This window comes from Mesoplodon mirus (genome assembly GCF_964341445.2).
Source record: "Mesoplodon mirus genome assembly, chromosome: 9".
In the NCBI taxonomy this organism is placed as follows: domain Eukaryota; kingdom Metazoa; phylum Chordata; class Mammalia; order Artiodactyla; family Ziphiidae; genus Mesoplodon; species Mesoplodon mirus.
This window is the reverse complement of record NC_138985.1, coordinates 29,662,970-29,682,941: the sequence shown is the minus strand read 5'-3', so window position 1 is coordinate 29,682,941 and position 19,972 is coordinate 29,662,970. Positions and strand designations below refer to the sequence as shown.

Below are 19,972 nucleotides of genomic sequence, written 5' to 3'. Positions count from 1 at the left end.
ACACTGACATGGCCATCAGGGATTTGGGTCCCATCAGCATCCCCAGCACTTTCTTCACTTAAGCCGTTTGTGCTGGCAGTTGGCCAATGTTGGGAGGGATGCTGACTGGTCAGTGCCCTTGTTCAGGTCATGCTGGGCAGTAGACACTCTGCATACCTTCCCACACTGAGTGTATATAAACACATCTTGGGTACGTAGGTGTATAGATGGTGCTTTTATTGTTATTAATTTTTTAATAATTTATGACTTCTATTTTTATTTCTTCTTGAAACAAAAATTATTTATATATAGAAACTTTTTCTTTAATTCCAAGTAAAAAGGTGTTTTTTCTTGCCTTTTAGTCCAATAATATAGTCAATATCACTTTAATTTTTGTCAATTTCCCATGGATATTTAAAAAGAATGACTATTTATATTTGCAGAGTATAGATAGATGATAGATACATAGATAGATGATGGTAAATATGAGATATATACTATATCAAACTTATTGTTATTCAAAACCTATACATCCCTACTTTTTTGTGTTTGACTTCTGATCTGTTCAAATCTCCCATAATGTTTATAAATGCCTCTATTTCTCCTTGTGTCTCTGACAATTCTTGCTCTGTATCCTATGAAGCTACAGTGTTTCGTGCAGCTGCTTCTCTGCATGTTCCTGTCTTACCCATCATTCAAGGCTAAACCAATTCTCTTCTGCGAGGCTCCTCAGGTGCACAGAGCTGAGCCTGATCCAGCCCTCCCTGGACACCCCCTTCCTCCCATCTGTCTGATGGATTGACCTCACTCTGCTCTGTAGGGGAATTCTCTGTAACCATCCCTCACCTCCAAGACTCCGAGACAGGGAAGCCTTGAGAGCAAAGATGTTGTCTTAAAGGACCCCACCCTCCTCACAATGTCAAGCACCTATTTAATTAATGCTAGTTAACTAGACCAGCATCTGTGCTTCCCAGATATCTTATTGATCATAACTAATATCTATTTGGTGCTAATTCCTTGATTGAGTACTCAATCTTCCAGTTGTAAAATTAGTAATACTTCTGTACTAAAGCAGATCTGTATAACAAAGAGACATCCATGAATACACCATATTGTGAGCACCACAGACTACACGCAGAAGCAATGATAATATTGTTTTATCTTGTCTGTTATTCCCCACCGTGAATTGGTGCCACCCTGGGACAGAGTCCCTTTCACATCTGCTCTGGTCTGAATGTCTGTGTCCTCCCAAAACGCGTATGTTGAAATTCTAATGCCCCATGTGATGGTATACGTAGGTGGGGCTTTGGGGAGGTGCTGAAGTCATGAGGGCGGAGCCTTCATGAATGGGATTCAAGCTCTTATAAAAGAGACCTCAGAGAGATCCTTAGCCCCTTCCACCAAAAGAGGACACAGCGAGAACGCGCCATCTGAGAACCAGGAAGCGAGCCCTCACCAGACACCTCGCAGAATCGTCCAGCGCTGCAATCTTGGACTTCACAGCCCCCAGAACTGTGAGAAATGATTTCTGTTTATAAACCCCCTGTCTGTGGTATTTTGTTATAGCAGCCCAAAGGGACGAAAACATCCTTGTAAACAACCAAAACGCTTAGAAACAAAACATATGGAGCAGAGAGGCATCAGCCAAAGGAAGCAGCTTCTGTGGCCAGAACCCACTTTCCCTCCAGTTGCATCCATTCAACATCCACTGACGTTTGACTTGAGGCACATCCACGCAGGGTTGGGTCAGGGGCCGAGGGCTGAGCATGGGAGGAAACGCAGAGTGCAGGCCAACACAGTCCCCGTCACAAGTAGCTTGACGTGGGCGTCAGTTTACAAACGTATGATGTGCGTGCCCTGGCTCTTACTGGGGCTCAGTAGATTTTAGCAGAAACAAACTGGAAAGGGGACCTGTGAAACTCGGTAAGGAGACTGAAAGGAATGTCCTGGGCCACCTGGGTGGACAATGCCTAAAGCAAGGCGCACAATCACATCGGTGCTCGGGGGAAGGACGCGCTGCAGTCACCTTCCATCTCCAGGCGCTTTGGCAGGACCACCTCTTCTCCCCGCCAGTTCCCCTCCACCCACTACGGGAGCACTCGAGCCTCTGCAGCCGTCCCATTCTGTGACCTGGGAGTTCTAAGAACTCTGCTGACTGCTCTGTGGCCTGGTGGCCGTTGCCCCTCTGAACAGAGGACGTTCATATCACACCTCCAGCCAGAAGGATCATTTTCAGTGCAAAGGTGAACACAGAGATGAGAGCTTCCCAAAGGGGGTGGGTCCAGCCGTGGAGACTGAGCCCCAGGAAGTGGGACAGAGGTCAGAGAGCCCCGAGTAAGGGTACACAGATGGGCTCTGGTTGGCCAGATGACTACAGAGAGACTTCTGGTAGTGACCAGAGAGTCTCAGAAAAGGACTACACGCACAGGCAGGGGTGCAGCTCCATTCTGGTCAGAATCCTGTAAACAGACAGTGTGCGTGGTGCCCAAAGGGGCAGAGAGCTTCCTCCCCAGCTCGTCCGGTTCTCCTAGTGGTCACGGACGGGGAAAGGGGCAGGTCACGCTATCTGCAGTAGTCAGCTCAGCTGCCATCACAAGGCTGGGCAACTTAAACAACAAACATTTATTCCCTCACTGTTCTGGAGGCTGGAGGTCTGACATCAAGCTGCCAGCAGGGCAGGTTTCTCCTGAGGCCTCTCTCCTTGGCGTGTAGACGGCCGTCTTCTCCCTGTGTCCCCACATGGTCTTCCCACTGTGTGTGTCTGTGTCCTGATCTCCTTATAAGAACACCAGTCATATGGGATTAGGGTCCAGCCATGTGACCTCATTTAACCTTAATAAAAAGGTTTTATCTCCAAAGAAAGACACATTCTGAGATCCTGGGTGTTCGGGCTTCACCACATGCATCTAGGGGACACACACCGTTCATCACAACCACCATCCTGGAACCATATGTGTCTTCGCTGACTTCACACACACACTCACATGCAGTCACACGCAATCACACACACTCACAACACGTGCATGCACACTCTCATACTGACTCACACTTACATACGTTCACACACACTCACACACTTTCACAATTATTCCCCAAAGTAATAAGACCTGCTGACAAGTGACACCCAGGCAGAGAAGACCCGTCTCCCACACAGGAGAGAGCAGTGCAGGGCCCCGTGCAGGCTGTGCAAGCATTAATGTGAGGGGTGCATCCCCCCAACCAGGGCTCAGTCAGCCTCCGGAGGAAGTAGTGTCTCGGCTGAGACCTGAAGGTGGGTCATAACTGCCCAAGCAGAGTCCGAGAAGGGTAGAGCGTCCTGGCATCAGGACAGGAACGGTGTGTGTAGGCTTGGCATTGGAGGAGCTGGTGATGTCAAGAATCATGATGCTCAGGAATATTACTCGGCCATAAAAAAGGAACAAACTAATGCCATGTGCAGAGACATGGATGGACCTGGAGATTGTCATGTTGAGCGAAGCAAGTCAGACACAGAAAACCAAATATCCTATGATATCGCTTATATGTGGAATCTTAAAAAAGGGTACAAATGAACTTATTTACAAAACAGAAGTAGAGTTACAGATGTAGGAAACAAACTTATAGTTACCAGGGGATGGGGGGAAGGGATAAATTGGGACATTGGGATTGACATCTTCACACTACTATATATAAAATAGATGACTAATAGGAACCTGCTGTAGAGCACAGGGAACTCTACTCAGTACTCTGTAATGGCCTATATGGGAAAAGAATCTAAAAAAAAAAAGAGTGGATATTTGGATATGCATCACTGAATCCCTTTGCTGTGCACCTGAAACTAACACAACACTGTAAATCAACTCCACTCCAATAAAAAATTTTTTGAAAATGCCACCAGGAAAAGAACCCAAAAATCATGTGGTGCAGAGGAAGGTGGCTGGGGGTGGGCTGGAGCTACACCGGGCCTGGGGGGTTGTGCACATTCTGCTGAGAGCCAAGGACACCGCCACCTCCTGGCCTGACTTGCGCTTTAGGACACTGGCTAGGTGCAGACCGGCTGGGAGGGGAAGCAGGACCGGGCGTTGGTGAGGGAGGCACTGAGGGGGCGGGGACGAGGCTCTGGGGAGGCCGGGGAGGGTGGGGGGCAAAGCGTGTGGGCCTCCACCCCTTGGGTCAGATCACATGGGGAAAGAATCACTCCTTGTGACCCCACCAGCCTCTCAGCGCCTTTCCTCACTACAGTGCTGGCGGAGGTGGGGTGCCAACATCCTGGGGGAACAGAGAGGAGCCCCATGGCCCCTCCTCCGGGATCAGCTGCCAACCACAGCCGCAAGCCAGTCAGCCACCTCTGCCGCTGCGGGGCTGCCACAGGAAGGCGCAAGCTCCTTTCAGGGTACCCGTTCGGGCTGGGAGCAGATTTAGATGAGGCCCCGGTGGCCACGAATGCCTGTGCCCTGCAGAATCTGGTCCTGGGGCTGCAGCACCCCAGTGGCGCCCGCTGCTTGTACTTGTGCCCCAAAGTTGGGCAGCCCTAGGCCTTTGATCTCATCCTCTGGGCAGTGACTGCACCATGGGGCAACTCTGTCCACATGAGGCAGGCTTTTCTCCAGGCAGGCTGCTCTGGGCCAGCCCACACCTGCGGGCAGTGGGGCAGCCTGAGCCCACCGCAGGCCCTAGGAGGGAAGCTGTCCCGGACCACCCAGGGGTACCTGACGGGGGCCCAGGGCTGTGAGTGAGGCTGACTCCAGAGGGCATCTCTCCTAGGCACTGGGGGAGGGGACGATACTTCTGGCTTTAACTGAGTCAGATCAGCTGGACAGATGGGGGGCTTTCGAGACAGGGAGGTCCCCTGAGGCCACAGAGCCCTGGTGAGCTCTAGCTGGGCAGGCAGACAAGATCGGAGGCCCCAATTCCTTCCAGACTCAGGGCCAAGGAGGGCTGTGGAATGGGAGGGCAACCGTGCATTCCTGTGGCTTATCTTCAGGCTCCTCTCCTCTCCCTCCCCTCCCCTCCCATCCCATGGTCTCTGGTTGGCTGTGAACTGGCTTTTTCCAGGAGCTCGGATGGAATTCCACTGTATCTTGAGCATCACAGAGAGCCATGAGCCTCAAAAACAACAAAGCCGCCCAGTTTCCTGCTCTGCTGATGGGAATCTCCATCCGAAAGGCATGGTGGGAGGAGCCGGCACCTGCACCCTGAGGGAGGGGCTGCCCAGCTGGAGGGGGGGCCACACAGAAGCTGCTGCAGAGGCCGACGACGCAGCAGGAGTGATGGGGAGAAACCCGCCCGCTCTACAAGCTGCTGGGGCCTTTCGCTGGCCAAACCCAATCGGGGAGTCGCCTGGGCAGGGGCCGCTCCCGAGCACAGAGCGGGCCCGGAACGGCCTTTGTCAGACTTCCTCCTGGTGACACCAGGCACCCGCCATGTGGACCCTCTGACTCTGCACGTCCATCACGACAGTGCAGAGCCGTGCCTCCGGATAAGGAGAGTTCTCATAGGCAGGCAGGTGTGGAGGGGACCCCAGTCCCTCAAGAAGTTGCCCCTTGTCCACAGCCTCCCCGGGTCCAACCCTGCATCTCATCCGGCATCCCCTCCAGCCTCCTTTTGTCCTGAGCACATCTGACCCTCTAGCCCCTGCTCAGGCCAAAGCCCCAGTGACTCGGTTCTGGCAGCCTTTGTGGGTCCTCTCCCGCGGCCACCCCGTGTCCTCTGCTGACCAAAGGCCAGGCCAGGGACTTTCCTGGGGCCCCTCGGCAAGTCGGGGAGGAGCCATGTCTTGGGCACCTGTGTAGCCACACACGGCCTCTCTGCTCCCGCAGGACTCAGGGGACAGCGCCAGCCAGTTGCCAACCATACATCCTGTACCCAGTTATGGTCAGAGACATGAAGGGTGACCTTTGGGGGCCTCTTTTGTCTTCCTGGAAACGCGCCGTGTGGCTTGCAGGATCTCAGCTCCCCGACCAGGGATCAAAGCCGGGCCATGGCAGTGAAAGCCCGGAATCCTAACCACTAGGCCACCAGGGAACTCCCCCACCCCGGTTCTGATGTTCTGACTGATCCCCTTCCATTGACTGCATTCATTTTGGCTACTTTGTAAGTTAAATGCATCCACTTTAAACTGAACATAAATGACAGCCATAAGAAGGTGTCTTCATCCCTGGACACAAAGGGACACCCAGCCATAAGTGGGCATCTCTGGACATGGGTGGACACCCTGGACATGAGTGGGCACCCTGGACACCAGGCATGTGGGGGAAGCAGCAGCAGCGCTGGGCTCAGGTGGCCTTGCTCCCCTTTCTTGGCTGCCCCGAGGCAAGCTGTAAAAACAGCCTCAAGGCTTTTGCTGCCTGGTGACCAGACCAGCCCCAAGGAGAAGGCTCCTGATGAGAGGGACCAGAAATAAGCGTGTAGGAGGGACGGGGTCAAACCTTTGCGGGGAAACGCCCTCCCTCTGCCTGCACATCTCTGCCTCCCTGCCGGGAACTGCTGCTCCCCAAGGGGACACCCAGCTTCCCTCCACTTGGGCCCCTGCCCGTGGGGAAAGGGTGGGTCTGCTTTGCTGGAGGCTAGACCGGCCACTAAGGGGGCAGTGGGTGGGAGGAGCCTCTGCAGTGACGACACAGAGGGCCCGTTCCTCCTTCCTCTATCCCTTAAATCTGCTCCCGCCAGGGGAACCTCGCCTTGTTTAAAGCCTTTCCGCATCTCCAGTTGTTTTTTTGTAAAGTGGCAGCTTCGGGGCTGCCCACCTGCTCCTCAGCACCTCTCCCACACCCTTCAGGACCACCCAATCTCCCAACCTTCTGGCCCACCCGTCATCTGCCAACTCTGCTCTTTCTGGAACCTTCTCCAACAGTCCCAGCAGGATCAGGGCTCCCCCAGCAAGCGTCCCCAGTGTAACCGTGGCCTGCTGATCGGGGGAATGGTGAGGACATCAGGGGGGTCAGGAGTGCCCTCCCTCCACGAGGACCCGACTGAAGCCACGTAAGCTTCCCACCATGGGTGACATGTTCTTGGTCCTGTTGCCTTGCAGGACAGGAGATGGTTCTGACAGTGGTCCCAGGATTGCCACCTGACCACATCCAGGGGATTCTTCTTGGTCTCCATGAACTGGATCCCTCAGCAGCACTTGACGCCTTCTGGAAACTCTCTGGTTCTCTCCCTCCCTCACTGTTGCCCGGGACCCTCCTTCCTAAGGTCGGAACCCTCGGGACTTTGCCCTAAGCTCTCTTTGCGCCCCACTCAGCACATCCCCTGGGACCATCGTCCACTCCCACGAAGGGACACGTCACCCTCCACGAAGGGACACGCCAGGGACTCCCCAGTCCAGACCCCAGCCCAGACTTTCCATAATAGCAGCCAACAGTGAGCACCTACTGTGTGCCAAGCTCAGCAAGCTGTGTGGATTATCTCATCCCGTCCTCCCAAGGCCCTGTGTAGACCAGGTACCCACCTGTGCAGAGGCCACATACTTGTCAAAGGTCACGTCGTAAGTGCTCAGGCTGGGATTAAACCCAGGTGGTCCCCTGCAGCACCCTGACCATTGTGCAGAGGTCCACACAGAACACACAGAGCACACCTCGGCCAAGGACACGTCGAGGGTTCCTGCACCAACCCCCTCCAGGGGAGGGGCACCTGGCTGATCTGTGTACGTAAGTAAGACAGAGGCAAGTCTGCACGTGTTCTCGGAGAGTACTGGAGGATGAGGGACAAACTGGGGATGGATGCTGATGCTCACGTGCTGGTCGTGGGTGGACGGGCTGGACCGTCTGTGTGAGCCCACATGTCATTCTCAGAGCACAGCCCTGGGCTCACCACACGCACTCAGGACCACAGAGGCTCCGCAGGGCCGCCTTTGATGTCCCTGTGTCTGATCTCTGTGTGAATCTGTTGTCTCTGCGGGTGTCACGCTCAGCTGTCAGGCTCCACTGGTGTCTGGCTGACTGCTCCACTGTGTTGACAATGACCTGGGACATAAATGCTCCACATTCTAATCCAATTAAATTTGAGTTCCTTGGTGGGGTGGTTTTAAGGCCAGGCTATGAGGTTTGCTCTGACCCTATTGGGGCTCTTTGCAGTAGTCTCTGTCCCCACTTATCTCTGGTGGTAAAATCCAGCTGCCGGTGGTTTAACTTGTGCTCTTATGGAGCTGCCAGCCTCCTCTCATGCTCACCTCTGCGGTGGAGCTGCCAGCCGCTTCTCACTACTCACCACCAAAATGCCCCCAGTTCTTGAGAGCTCCCTTAGGCTTGGACTTCCCTACGCTCTATTCTAAATAAAGTCAGTTGTCATGGAGAGAGCTTCAGAGCTGCCTATCCTTACGGTTGCCTCTCCCCTAGGGAAAATCTCGGACCCACTGTCCAGAGCTTGGGTTGTGGCATGACACCCCCGCTTTATGAGCAGGATGTTGGGTGGGGACGGCAGCTTCTGGTCTTCTCAGCCTGCCTCTCCTGGCAGAAACCTCCACTTTAGAGGCAAGCTGAAGAGACATTGATGGGGCCCCAGTATTCTCAGCATGCCATGCCTGGGGTAGAGCCCCCCAGCAAATACCAGTGAGATCTGGCCGGGGGCAGGGAGCCCTGACATCTCAGCTGCTCATGACTAAACTTTAGTCTCTGTAACATGGAGGTTGGGGTGGAGGGGATGAGAAATCCTGCCCCTCCCAGGGAAATACCATATCGAGATTCCTTGTCTAGAAAGTGGAGAGACATGGCATCCCCTTGTCTGGGAGCTGGAGGAAGAGGGACACAAATGCACACACATATACACACATGCATACACACACACGTTCCCTGTGTGGGCCTGGCACCCAGGACCCTCCATATCCTAGAAAAAAATTCATCAATAGGTGAAAATGTGAGGAAAGATTCAAATATGAAACTTGAGTAGACATGCCTCTTATTCCGGGATCCTAAGTTCTTGAACAGGGTGAATGTTGAATGCAGGTTTATTTCCCTTCCTGATGAGGTGAGTGGGGACCGGCACCTGGGCTCCCACCCCCAGTCCTGTCCACAGCAATGCGGCAGCTCCACGGCCCCCAGCCCTCAGGCCCTCCGTGCAGGGAACTCCAGACTCTCCAAACACACACAGCACAAGGAGCATTTGTCTGTCAGAGTCCCAACCTCACCTCAGCCAGAAATGGTGCCCAGGGACTCCCACGCTAATAAATGTTTCTAGAAATAAGTGCACAAAGGACATCAGACTGCCGGGCCGGCCCTAGAGACCCCTTGCTCCCTGCACCCTCCCCCACTCACAGCCCATGTCCTTTGCTGGATCCTCTTCCCCCCGCCTTCAACTGATGCAAAGCAAGAGCCACTGTGTGCAGGGCACAGGGGTGACACTTAGTGTGCCAGATGGAGGGAACCAGCCCTCTGCCATTGTGGGACACAGTGACAAAATAAAGGAGTGAGACGAAGCGGAGGAGGTGTGAGACATCCATAGGAAAACCCAGGCAGACGGAGGGGCAGAACTGGAGCTGGGGTCGGGGTGGGGGTCCCAGATGTCCTGGGGTCCCCACCCTGGTGGACACACACCCTCTCTGGTTATTCAGTCAAATTCTAACCAGGGCAACAGGATTTCTCAGATGTGATTAAGGTCTCAACTTTACTGGCCCTCAGATAGGGAGATTATCCTGGCAGGCTTACCGATCATATGACTCCCCCCGATAAATCCAAGTCTAGAGGTCAGAGGGGTCAATATGATGTACAGTCTCCTTTGCTGGCTTTGAAGATGGAGGGGGCCATGTAGCCAGGAACATGTGCAGGGCCTCTAGGAGCTAAGAGCAGCCCCACCGACAGCCACAGGAAATGGGGCCCTTAGCCCTTCAACTGGCCTTTGCCACACCCCGTGAGCCTGGGCAAGAACCCCAAGCTCCGGATGACATCTTGGCTCCAGCCTGGAGAGACACTGCACTGAGAACAAGCAAACCTGGACCCTGACTCCAGGCTGCAGAGCTGGACTACATCCAGCCTTGAAACCTGTGATATTTGTTACCCAGCAGTAGGCGCTGACACAGCATCCCTGTGCGTTCTTCACCCGACACATTCAGCAGCCCCGCTACAGGTTTAAGGAGGCAAAGAACTGGGTTAACCGTGCCCTGGTTTTGCCAATGAGCACAGTGAAAGACGAGAGGACCGAGGGGCTGACAGAGCACGCAAAGGCATGACCAATAGTCCACTGACCAGGATTCAGGCTGGGTGGGAGGGAAGGCAGAGAGCCAGAGCTGGACGGAGCTGGCCTGGGGGTCGGAGGTCTCAGTGGGGCCAGGAGGTCTCTAAAGTTAGCATAGTGAAGAAAGTGCACTGTAGAGCTAAGGGGGGTGGTCAGGTGGTCTGGTGCCTGGCCCAGGATTGCAAGGGTCACCACTCTTGGTACGGGTGGGGTCCGCAGCCAAGAAGGGCCACTTGACAGCCATGTGCACACAGGAGCAGCCTCTTGGTGGGGGCCCAGCTTCTTATGGGACCCAGGAAGTGAGGACCCCTGGGGAGGAGAAGGCACACACAGCATGTGCTCCAGAGGCCCTCAAACAGGGAGTGGCCAGGGCAAGCCAGGGGCTGGGCTGCACACCCACCAAGGCATCCAGGCCCCCCAGGACATCATCTGAGAAGAGGGCCAACATTTTAAAGGTTTGAGATGGTCTGAGACCCGCGAGCACTCTGACCCCGCACCCCGGACTCCAGAGGACATCTGGCAGATGTCCAGCAAAGATGGCCAGCAGAGGCTCAGGTAGCGGGAGATGCACTGGAGTCACCGTGGGTTCACATTCAGGTCACAGACTTCTGTTCCTCGGCCAAAGCTGCCTCAAGAAGCAGAAATGCCAGGAGTTTCAGATTCTGTCCCTACACTTTGCCCCTACCCGCACCTCTGGGCACCTGGAGGGGACCAACAGGCTCAGGGGACCACCACATCTCTGGGCAGGAAGGGGGCGGGGCCTCTGAAGGACACGGGGACTGCCCTGTCAGGTTCTCTCCACGTCCTCTCATAGCCATGGCCCACCTCTGGCTCCCAGCAAGACCGTGCTGAAGCCAACAGCCCACATCCCAAAGCCTCGGCCCCAGAACTGGAACACGGACAAGGCCCAACGAGAGGTCTGCGGACAAAGTGCCCCCACCTGCTGCTCCCAGGTCCCCAGGACCAGGTGGGGGTCTTGGCAAGCCCTAGGTGAACTTGAAATGCTGGAAGGATAGTCTCCCCTCCATCCTCAAAGCGCAGGGTGCCAGTGGGAAGCACAATACCTCTTCAAGCTGGATGGGTAGATCCCTCCTGCCTGCCCACATTCCCCTGGTATGAAGCTCTCTTTGCCACTCTGAGCTCTGACATTCTGGAGCCTCAGGCACTCCCCATCTGTAAAATGGGCATGGGGGACTTGCCAGTTCTAAGAGGCCAGGTGGGGTCTCTGTGAATTCCCTGAAATAAAACTGGAAACCCCAGAAGTAGCATGACTCTTTACTCAGAGAAAGTACAGACATGGCAGACAGAGCTCAGCCAGAATGAGAGCACACGGGACCCCACCCCGAGGCTGTGCTCACAGCGGGGGGGCCGTTAGGAAGGAGGCCCACCCAGCTCCAGCCCCTGGTGGTGGCCCCAGACAGCAGGTCTAAGGCTGTGCTGTGGCTCCTTGGAACCCCCAACCCAACCCTCAGTCTTCCAGATCTCTAGGTGGGCTCCCTACCCAGAGGACTCAAGGCCTGCGAAGTGAGGACCTACAAAAACTCCCTCCCAATCTCTCTTCCCCCAACCCCCAGCCAGGTGGGAATAGGCACACCCTTTCAGGTGGTGCCAGGGTTGGGCCAGGGCTGGGGGTGGAGTCGGGACTGGGGGTGGGGCCAGGGCTGGAGGTGGGGTCAGGACCAGAGGTGGAGTCAGAGCCAAGGGGTGGAGTCAGGGCTGGGCTGGGGCCAGGGGTAGAGTCAGTTGGGAGGGCAGGGTCGTGGTCTGGCCGGGGCTGCAGATGGGGCACCGCAGGACTCAGTGCTAGGAACCCCGAGGCCCCAGCCCAGCCTGGGACAGCGTAGGCAAAGCAGCGGTGACTTGTGCCCAGCACGCAGGCTCCAGCCGCGGCACGTTTTCTTTCACCAGCCCAAAGGCCGCCCAGGCAGGGTGGGGGGCAGCCGAAGAGTGTCCACCGGCTCTCCCAGCCCTGGAGAACTTTCTTCTGCTTCTCCAGGCAGGGCCCCTCGGACTCACCGGGCCCTCACACCACCTGGTTGGTGCGTTTGCTGCGCCACACCACCACGCCAGTCATGATGACAGTCAGCAGGATGGGCAGTGCAATGAGCGGGATGAGAATTTCGTCTGTGGGGTCCTTCCAGTGCTGCCTGTCCACGGAGCAGTTTTGGAAGAACCTCCTGTGGACCCCAGCAATGAAGCTCTCCGCCAAGGGGTTGGGCCAGTAGCAGCCCAGCACGTTGGTCTCCACCTCGGTGCAGTTGGTGAAGCTCTCGTAGTACCTGCGAAGGCAGAGGCCTTGACCGCCTGGCTCCCCTGCTCCTTCTCACACTGGCCCTGACCGCCGGGAAAGTGGGGGGAAGTCCCGTCTGGCCTCCTGCTCTCATCATGGCCCCAGGCCACAGGGGAAGGCCTCCTGCTATGAGCCCTATTGGGCCTGCTGGGCCAGCAGGGTCCATCTCCCTGGCGTCCTTGCCCAGAGGTTCTCTGGCATGGCGACCCCATGCCCTGCTTCCCACCTCTAGGCCTCAGCCCCGCTTTCATCTGCCGCTGAGCCCCCTCCCCAAAGCACACAGCCATGTTCTCCTCCCCTTCGCAGGCTGCTGCGTCACAAACTCGATTCCCCTCGTGCCCACCCCAGCAGACAATGACCTCTGCACAGAGCCTGGTGTCATCAAGCCCAACTCCTGACCCTCCCATCTTAAAACAGAGGCAGCAGAGCCCAGCAAGGAAACTCTGAGGCCATGAGCTCCCCAAAATATACCTCATGCCCCGTTCTGCATCTCCTCCATCATCCCTGCCCTCATCTTGGTCATCCACAGCCGTCACCTGCTTCCTATGAGGACGTGAACTCCCAACGCCCAAGGTGTGGGCCCAGCACTTCTCAGGTCTTCCCAGAGGGTACTCTGGGCCTGGCTTCTTTTTCCAAGACCAAGGGATGTGTGGAGTCACAGCCACTTGGACCTGCAAGGCCCTTGTCACCTAAGGCCTCTCTATGGGTCCCCCCCGGGGAGGAGGTCTCTCTGAGGCAGGCCGAGGGCCAGCGGCCTCCCAGTCAAGTCAGCCTGCCCTCATTTACCTGGTTTGGGGGAGCGTGTCCCACCTGTGAGCCCAGCCTCGGCCTGTCTTCCTCTCAGAAGTCCCCTCCCCCAGCCCCCATCTGACAGGACACGTGGGATTCACCCCGCCCCAAGGTCTTCCTGTCTGTGTCGGTTAGCTGGAAAGGGCACTCAGCAAACCACCCATGAGGAGCCACGCCCATCCAGCAGGCAGGCTCTGGACAGCCCTTGAAGCCAACCAAGGGCTACAGCTACCAGGAACAGAGTTCAGCCCCACGGCCAGCTGGCCTGGGATTAGCGGCCTCTGGGGGTGGTGGCCTAGGCTGGCAGCCATTGTCCAAGATGCTCTGGTGAGAGGGCTGGTCAGACACGTGCCAAGGTGCACCAGCCCCAGCACTGCCCACCCTCTCTTGCAGCTGGCAGAGTGCTGCATGCAGGACAGGTATGGGGGCGGGAGAGGCTCCTGCCTCAGATCCCCACAGGCACCAGGCCCTGTGGCCCCCCTCCTCCCTCCGGTGTGGACCCAGGGAGAATGGCCTGGCCTGAGCAACAGGAAGGAACTGCTTCCTGCAAGGAGCTTCTTGTACAGAACCTCGTCTCTGCCTGGAAAGGCGGTGGGAAACGGGGCGGCTAATCGCTCAACCAGGCCTTCGTAGTGCCCACGCCTCCTGGCAGTTCCGGGCAGTTTCCCAGCCCAGACGCTTGGGTTGTTGGTCAGGCACACATCTGCCCTGCACCCCTCAGGTAACGCAGACGAGGGAAAGCCACACGAGGCAAAAGAGAGCGGGAAGCAAAGGGTACGGCCTGGAATCCGTGTGCAGAGCCGTGATGTGGCCCCTGGGACATGCTCAGGCCCTGGGACATCTCACCCGGCAGGTTCTCGGGCAAAAACATCACTCCCCAAGACCCACCCCTCCCACTGGGCCCCGTCAGTGACCTGCCACCCCAGACAGAGCCTCTAACCGGACACCCTGCCAAGCCCCGACCCACCCCAGGGCTCAGTAGGGCTGAAACGAAGCAGATGGAGCTGGGGGAAGCCCCACTGTGGACAGCAAGCTGCAGGGGCTGGGGAGTGGTGTGTGGCCCGAGTGACCCCCACGCACGGAAAACAGCACAAGACAGCAGCTTAGGGGTCAGGATGAAGAATCAATGTCCTTCAATCCCAGCTAGGCCACTGACCATCTTCCTGACTTTGCCCACTTTACTTAGCCTCTGTGAGCCTCAGTTTCCCCGCCTGTAAATGGGGTTCATAATTCTTATCCAATAAGGTGACTGAAAGGACAAATGAGGTGAAGTGAATACACTCCTGGCAAGTGCCTGGCACGTAGTAGGTGCTCGGTGAGGTCTCAGGGTGAGCCCCAAAGGCCAGGAATGGGGCAGAGCTGAGCACAACACCCATCTCTGTGGATCGACCTACAGGGCCAGGCGCAGAATGCCCACACCTGGTGCTTCCCAAGAATGCTGGGAAGTGTCTCTGAATGTTAATAGCAAACGCTTTTAGGATGAAAGGCACCGAAAGGTCAGGCACTCAGACACATGGCAAGAGCTGTAGAGGCCAACTCCCACATCCCAGCATCCCGCCCTTCCCTGCGCTGGGGAGGCAGCAGGCAGGGACGCACACATTTGCACACACAGCTCCCGAGCCCTGTTAACTCGCCAGCCCGAGTTCAGGCTGGAGATGAAATCAGGGTGGCCTTCACAAGGAAGCTGCTGTTTGTGTGACATTGCAGAACCAGGGTCACGACAGGGTCTGTGCTTCCCAAGCGTACCCTGGTCACCCAGGGCCTCCCCATGTCCTCCCTTCAGCCTGGCTCCCAGAGCAAGAGAAGACGCAGCCATAGGCCAGATGGGAAAGGGGGATGCAGAGGCTGGGAGCGAGGCAAACCGCCCCCGTCAGACTCCCTCTCCCGCCAGGCAAATTACCCTGCTCAGGTGGATGTCGGCCCCTCTCTCTCCAACTCCCAGACCCCCCTCCTGGCTGCCCCCTCTGCTGTCCTCAGGCCCCAGGGCTGGATGTCTGATCTCCTCACTGAGGCTTTAGCAGGTGACAAAGGCACAGGATGGGAAGCGCCCACCTCATCCTCCCTTACCCTGACCCCTGCGTGTCCACTCCAGGCTTGGCGTCCAGGCCAGGCTCGGAGGACAAGAAGAAGCCTGGCCAAGCCCCCAGCCCCCTTTCCCAGCAGACACAGAAATTTCATACCGTTTGGTTCAGCGAACGACTATGTCTGCGAGGGGCCTGGGGACGCGCCCACAAGGAGCCACTGTCCCCTGGGGAGTTGGGCGTGGAAGCCCCTAGAACCGCCACTGGGGGCAGAGAACACAGGGGCCGGGGTCTTGGAGGGGAAAGGGCTGATGCGACTGAGCAAACCCGGGGCTCCCAGGAAGGATGGGGCCTCCAGGCAGGCGCGGCTCACAGGACAGTGTGAGTCTGCAGCGGCCGCCAGCAGCACACCAGGTTGAGATGGCCAAGTGGGAAGTGCAGGAGGGCAGGCACAGCCCGTCGGTGATTTCTGAGGAGGTGAAAGGGCCACCTTGACACTTGATGCTAGGTGTGACCAGAGGAGATCAAAAACCTCGGGAGCTTCTAGAACGTGGGGCCCTCTGTGGTGAGGCGCTGCTCCCACCGTGCCAGGTAGAAACCAGAGGGGTTCAGTTTCTCCGGGGTCCACTGGTCCTGACTACAAACCCAGCCCTGGCCGGTGCTGTGAAGAAAACCCAAAATGACAATTTCCACCCAGCATGGACCGTGAAGAGAGGCAGGCACGCCAGGGAAGGACAGTAACCCAATTCAGGAAGGTCAGTGGGTGTCAGGGTTTCCCAGAGACATGACCTCGCTCAGAGGAATGGGGGACACAAAGCCTGGAGTGTCCAGTTTGGAACTGCCAGGGTGGTCCGTGAGGGGAGCGGAGGGTTGTGAGGCTTGGAGTGGACCTCGGAGCATGTGGGGCACAGACGCAGAGGGCAGGACGTGGGCAGGGCAAGGGCGGGGCACGGGCACACGGTCAGCAGGATACGGACGGGCTGTGGGCAGGGGGTAGGCAAGCCATGGGCACGGCGTGGGCAGGGCGCGGGCAGGCCCAGTGCCTGAGCAGGGACACTCACACGATGAACTCCGACAAGTTGCACCACTTCCAGACCTCCACCTTCTTCATCCTTTCAGCAAAGGTCTTGCCGCAGCGAGGCAGCATGGCCAGCATGCGCTTCTCATTGCAGCCGCCCGCTGGGGGACACTCCCCTAGAGAGGAGACAGCCGTGAGCACTGCTGGAATTGCTGGCATGAGCCTTGAAGGGCTCCTGCTGATGTCCCTCAAGGCCAGCTGGGGTCCTCCTCCTTCACCTTGACCTCCATGTGACCCGGGGAGGTTGAAGCCAGTGCAGAAAGAGTGGCCCACTTGGAGGCATCAAGGAGACAGGACCCAGAGGGCCCGTGGCCTCCCGGGGCGGCATGGGAAGAAGCAGGTAAGAGGAGGGCAGCACGCAGAGGGACAGGGGTCCCGGGAGTGGAGAGGCTGAGGGCTGACGGATTCCGGGCTGGGTGGGGGCAGGGAGCAGGGACGACCACTGCACCTCGAGGGTGAGGGCACCTGGAGCATGTCCCAGGAAGGAATCTGAGAGTCTGATGACAGTCCCAGGCCTCTGGGCAGCGACAGAGGCCCCTTGACAGTAAGGACTGCCCACCCTGTCAAAGCCACCCCCTTGAACTCCAGGAGGCCAGGGGCTGAGGGCTGCAGGGTCCAGCAACAGCGGCCAGTCCTTTGAACACTCTTGGGGTCTGGCAGGACCCCTGCCCCACGATTTCTCATCACTCTTCCTGAACTCTGCCCCCAACACTTCCTGTCCCCTCCACCCCCAGAGAACACCCTCCTCCCACTGGGAACACCCGCTTGTCTGACCCTCAGGACCCATCCCCCCACCCTCTCCAGGCACCCGATTTCCAGGGGTCAGTTCCCCACCTCGTAATCTTCCCTCTCATGACCCCCAGCTTTGGGTCCCATCATATAATCAAGAGAAAGCCCTGCTGTGCATGTCCTGGAGTATGTATGTTGTACTGATATATGTATGTGTGTATGTCTATGTGTGTGTGTGTCTTTGTGTACGCTGCCCTGTCATGTGTGTCTTGGTGTGTGTGTGTTGTGTTCACATCTGTGTGCGTTGTGTGTGTAGGGATATCTGCCCTGCCATGTGTATCCTGACATATGTATGTGTATGTATATATGTGTACTGCCCTGCCGTGTGTGTCCTGATGTGTGTTGTGTGTATATGTATGTCTGTGTGGTATGTGTGTTTGTACATGTGTGTGTCTATGTGTACGCTGCCCTACTGTGTGTATCCGGTGTATGTGTGCCTATGTGGGACTCACAACTTCACAACTTACAATCATCTTACAATAATGAAGACAGTGTGGTACCGGCATAAGGGTAGACATATAGATCAATGGAATAAAATTGAGAGTCCAAGAATCAACCTTCATTTTAGAATAAAATTATTTTCTATAATTGCACCAAGACAATTCACCAGGGAAAGAATAGGCTTTTCAACAAATGGTGCCGGAACTACTGTATATACACATGCAAGAGAATAAAGTTAGACCCTTTCCTCACAATTTACACAAAAATTAACTCAAAACATATAAGAGAGCTAAATGTAAGAGCTAAACCATAAAAATTCTGAGGATAAAAGGAGAAAGTCTTTGGGTCCTTGTATAAGACAAAGTCTTCTTAAATATGACACCGAAAGCATAAACAACAAAAGAAAAAGACAGAAGGTGAACTATGTCAAACTTTTTCACTTTTGTGCTTCAAAAGATACCGTCAAGAGAGTGAAAAGACAACCCATCGAATGAGAGAAAATGTATGAAAATCATATGTCTGATAAGGGGCTTGTATCTAGAATAGATAAAGAACTCTTACGACTCTATAAAAAGACAGCAATGACCCATTTAAAAATAGGCAAAGGATCTGAATAAACATTTCTCCAAAAATATACACAAATGACCAATAAGCACATGAGAGGATAATCAACACCATTAGCCATCAGGGAAATGCAAGTAAAAACCATAATCAGATATCACTTCACACCCCCCAAGATAGCTAGTATCAAAAAGATCTAACAAATGTTGGTGAAGGTGTGGAGGAATTTGAACCCTCATATGCTGCTGGTAGAAAGGTAAAATGATGCAGTCACACTGGAAAATAGTTTCCTGGCAGTTTCTCAAACTGTTAAAAATACAATTACTATGTGACCCCACAATTACACTACTAGGTGTAGGTAGTGTGATTTCTGTCCATAAAAGAATGAAGTACTGACATGTGCTGCAACTTGGAGAAACCTTGAAAGCATTATGTTAAGTGAAAGATGCCAGTCACCAAATACCACAGATTGTATGATTCCATTTAACGAAATCTGCAGAATAGCCAGATCTATAGAGGCAGAGTGCAGATCAGATTACTTAAGGCCAAGGGGGTTGGTGGAAGGGGGCATGACTGCTAATGAGCATGGAATTTATTTAGGAGTGATGAAATGTTCTCAACTGGATTGTGGTGATAGTTGGGAAACTCTGTAAATATACTAAAAAACACTGAACTATATACTTTAAATGGGTGAATGTGTGGTATGTGAGTTATATCTCAAAAAGCTTTTTTAAAATTAAAAGCTGGGGGCTTCCCTGGTGGCGCAGTGGTTGAGAGTCCGCTTGCCGATGCAGGGGACGCGGGTTCGTGCCCCGGTCTGGGAGGATCCCACATGCCACGGAGCGGCTGGGCCCATGAGCCATGGCTGCTGGGCCTGCGCGTCCGGAGCCTGTGCTCCGCAACGGGAGAGGCCACAACAGTGAGAGGCCCGCGTACCACCAAAAATAAATAAATTAAATTAAATTAAATTAAATTAAAAGCTTTTTCAAACATTCAAAAGTTGAAAGAAGGTATTACAAGCACACTCAAACTTCAGGTAATATTTAAGAATTTCCTTTAGGGAGAAGGAAAATAATATCAGAAGTAAATATTGATCTTCACAAAGGAATGAAGAGCACCAGAAATTGTAACTCTAGGAGTAAATATATAAAATTTGTTTCTCAATATTTAAATCTTTTAAAAGATAACTGACTGTGAAAACAAAAACAATAATGTATTGTGGGGACTTCCCTGGTGGCGCAGTGGTTGAGAATCCACCTGCTAGTGCAGGGGACACGGGTTCAATCCCTGGTCTGGGAAGATCCCACATGCCGCACAGCAACTAAGCCCGTGTGCCACAACTACTGAGCCTGCACTCTAGAGCCTGCAAGCCACAGCTACTGAAGTCTACGCACCTAGAGCCCATGCTCCACAACAAGAGAAGCCACCGCAATGAGAAGCCCGTGCACTGCAATGAAGAGTAGCCCCCGCTCGCTGCAACTAGAGAAAGGCCATGTGCAGCAACGGAGACCCAAAGCAGCCAAAAATAAATAAATAAATTTATAAAAATAAATAATGTACTGTGGATTTACAACTTAAGTTTAAATAAAATGTATGACAGTGATAACATAAAGGGCAAAAATGGAAGGTTCTTGTGATATTCATGAATTGATAGAATATCATTTAAAGATAGACTGTGATAAGTTAAAGATATACACTACAAACCCTAAAGCAACCACTAAAGTAACCAAAAAATAATAATAATTACAGCCAATTAGTGAAGGAGAAGTTGAAAAGTGAAAAAAGTACTAAGTCCAAAAGAAGGCAGAAAAAGAGAGAAGAAGAACTTACGGTACCATGGTAGATTTAAAACTAACCATATCAATAAATTATCATATT

At 54.6% G+C, this 19,972-nt stretch overlaps 1 protein-coding gene across 1 annotated transcript in view; it reads right to left on the bottom strand.

The window, feature by feature from the left end:
- Positions 1-11,409: 11,409 nt before the first annotated feature.
- RAMP3 (receptor activity modifying protein 3) overlaps positions 11,410-19,972 on the bottom strand; it is a gene marked incomplete at its 5' end in the record, with an annotated part of 44,714 nt that continues 36,151 nt past the window's right edge. The window contains 2 exons of the mRNA XM_082632989.1: positions 11,410-12,404; positions 16,287-16,419. Of these exons, the coding sequence (XP_082489115.1) occupies positions 12,149-12,404; positions 16,287-16,419 (389 nt within the window). The 3' untranslated portion in view covers positions 11,410-12,148. The remainder of the gene's footprint in view (positions 12,405-16,286; positions 16,420-19,972) is intronic.